This window comes from Apteryx rowi, unplaced genomic scaffold (assembly GCF_003343035.1).
Source record: "Apteryx rowi isolate R43461 unplaced genomic scaffold, aptRow1 scaffold_997, whole genome shotgun sequence".
In the NCBI taxonomy this organism is placed as follows: domain Eukaryota; kingdom Metazoa; phylum Chordata; class Aves; order Apterygiformes; family Apterygidae; genus Apteryx; species Apteryx rowi.
The window spans coordinates 64,461-66,300 of NW_020451312.1; the positions used below are offsets into that span (position 1 = coordinate 64,461).

Sequence of the window (1,840 nt, forward strand, 5' to 3'; positions counted from 1 at the left end):
GGCCCGGCCCCTCGGCAGCCCTGCGGACGGACGAGGGCTCTGCCTGCCCGCGGGGCGCCCGCCCGGGGCAGCACCACCTCCGGCCTCGGAGCGGGGAGCCGGCAGGGCCGGCCGCCTCCGGCCCGCCAGTCCGGGGGATCGCAGCTCGCCGGCGAGGCGCTGGGAGCCGCTTGGGTGTGCTGAGAAGCTGCTGGGCTGAGGCCAGGGCTGAGGCTTGAGTGACGGCGGAGGTGGCCTCCGGCGCCACGGGGAAGGTGTCAGCTGCTCGGCGCCCGCGCCAGCGCGGGGGCAGCAGGGCCCCTGCCCGTCCAGCCCAGCGCCTACCCGGGCTCTCTTCCCCCCCCCCCAGAGATTCCTGGACTGGACGCAAGACCGAAGATGGGGAGCGATCCGTGGCGCCGGCTCCTGCTCCGGGCCGTGCTGGCTCTGCTCCTGGGGGCCACCTTCCTCGGGACGGCGGCGGGCAGGGTGGAGGACGGGCAGGAAGGCTCCCGGAGGCAGGACGCCGTCGCCGACGACCTCCTCTCGTGGCTGGGCCGAGCTGCGAGGGACACCCTGGAGACCTGGGTGGGCCGCGAGCCCCTGCAGCTGGTGGCGAAGGTGAGGCTCTCCGCCAGGCCGCCCGCGGGGCAGCGGCAGTGGCAGGCGGGGAGCCCGCGTTCCCGCTGGCTCTAGCAAAGCCCCGCAGAGGATGCAGGAGCCTGCACCCCGGAGAGGGATTTGGAGGCGCCTCTCCCTTTCACCCTGGGGCGCAGGGAAACCCGGGGGGCTCGGATCTTCCTGTGAGAAGAGCTGCTCTGCCTGGACACCAGTGCTGTCCCAGCTGTGGTGGGATCCATCCCTCGCTAATCCACCCGCTGCGCCACCCGGCCTCCCCAGCCGAGCGGCAGGGAAGCGAGCCCCGCTCGTACCAGGAGATGCTTGTTGCTCCTGGGAGAGGCAGCAAAGCTTTTCTCCCTCCCCGTGGTGCATCCTCTCTGCCAGCCCGTGGTGCCGAGCAGCCTTGTCTCTCCCTGTTCCTCACAGAGCCTCTCCGCTGTGCTCTGGACCGTGTCCTCGGGCATCTCCGTGGCTCTGGCTACGCTCTGCAAGATCCTGGGAGACGTCCTGACTGCCTTTGGCCTGAACGGTGAGCCAGCCCTGCTGCTGCCTTCCCCGGGGCGCCCCCACTCCAGCCATGCCCTGAGGGCAGGCCGGGCAGAGCGTGGGGGGGAACTGAGGCCCAGGGAGACCAGCGGCCTGCGGGGCTGCTTTGGCGGAGCCCGTGGCCTCCCTTCACCGGTAGGAGCGGGGGGCTCCTGGCAAGGGTTTAACATGGCCCTGGGTTTGCTCCTGAGGCCGGTCAGGTGAGGGTCGGAAACTCCCGCCCCAGCCTTTCGCCGGCAAGGAGAGTCTCCTCCCTCGCCGGGAGGGTCGCGGCCGGGCTGGCTCTGATGCCTTTCTGCTTTCCAGGGGACATCCTGGTCCAGAGCGTGAGCCTGGGCCCCGGCGAGGTGCAGAAGCTGCTGCTGTGGGGCTTGGCCCTGCTGCTGAGCTCCTGGCTGCTGGCGCGGCTGCTGGGGCTGGCGCTGGACCTCCTGGAGCACGCGCTGTGGTGGGTGAAGCTGTGCTGCTTCCTGCGCGCCTTCTGCTACATCGTGGTCTCCCAGGAGAACCCCACGGCGCAGGCGGGGATGCTGCTGGGGCTGTGGGTGCTCTACGCCCTGCTGGGGCGCCTGGCGGGGGCGCGCGGCCCCAGCGCTGAGCTGGAGGCCACCGTGCGCAGCCTCGAGTGGAAGGTGGAGGAGCTGCGGCGGCGGCAGAAGTGGGGGGGCCCCCGGAACCGGGAGGAGGAGTGAGC

General features: G+C 71.8%; 1 protein-coding gene across 2 annotated transcripts; it reads left to right on the forward strand.

Annotated features, from left to right (window-relative positions):
• Window positions 1–86: 86 nt before the first annotated feature.
• Window positions 87–1,838, forward strand: TMEM109 (transmembrane protein 109). 2 transcript variants are annotated; one of them, XM_026055405.1, is made up of 4 exons: window positions 87–254; window positions 350–600; window positions 1,027–1,129; window positions 1,453–1,838. In XM_026055405.1, the coding sequence occupies exons 2-4, from the start codon at window positions 379–381 to the stop codon at window positions 1,836–1,838; spliced, it is 711 nt and encodes a 236-aa protein (XP_025911190.1). In that variant the 5' UTR covers window positions 87–254; window positions 350–378. The 2 variants fall into 2 exon arrangements, with proteins under 2 accessions (XP_025911190.1, XP_025911189.1); XM_026055404.1 differs by having other exon boundaries at window positions 87–600.
• Window positions 1,839–1,840: the final 2 nt, after the last annotated feature.

Excerpts from the sequence above, each read along its gene's own strand:
- TMEM109 (XM_026055404.1), top strand. The coding sequence starts at position 379 with ATGGGGAGCGATCCGTGGCGCCGGCTCCTGCTCCGGGCCGTGCTGGCT. Across the intron at positions 601-1,026 it reads CCCTGCAGCTGGTGGCGAAG|AGCCTCTCCGCTGTGCTCTG; the intron begins GTGAGGCTCTCC and ends TGTTCCTCACAG. Across the intron at positions 1,130-1,452 it reads GACTGCCTTTGGCCTGAACG|GGGACATCCTGGTCCAGAGC; the intron begins GTGAGCCAGCCC and ends TCTGCTTTCCAG.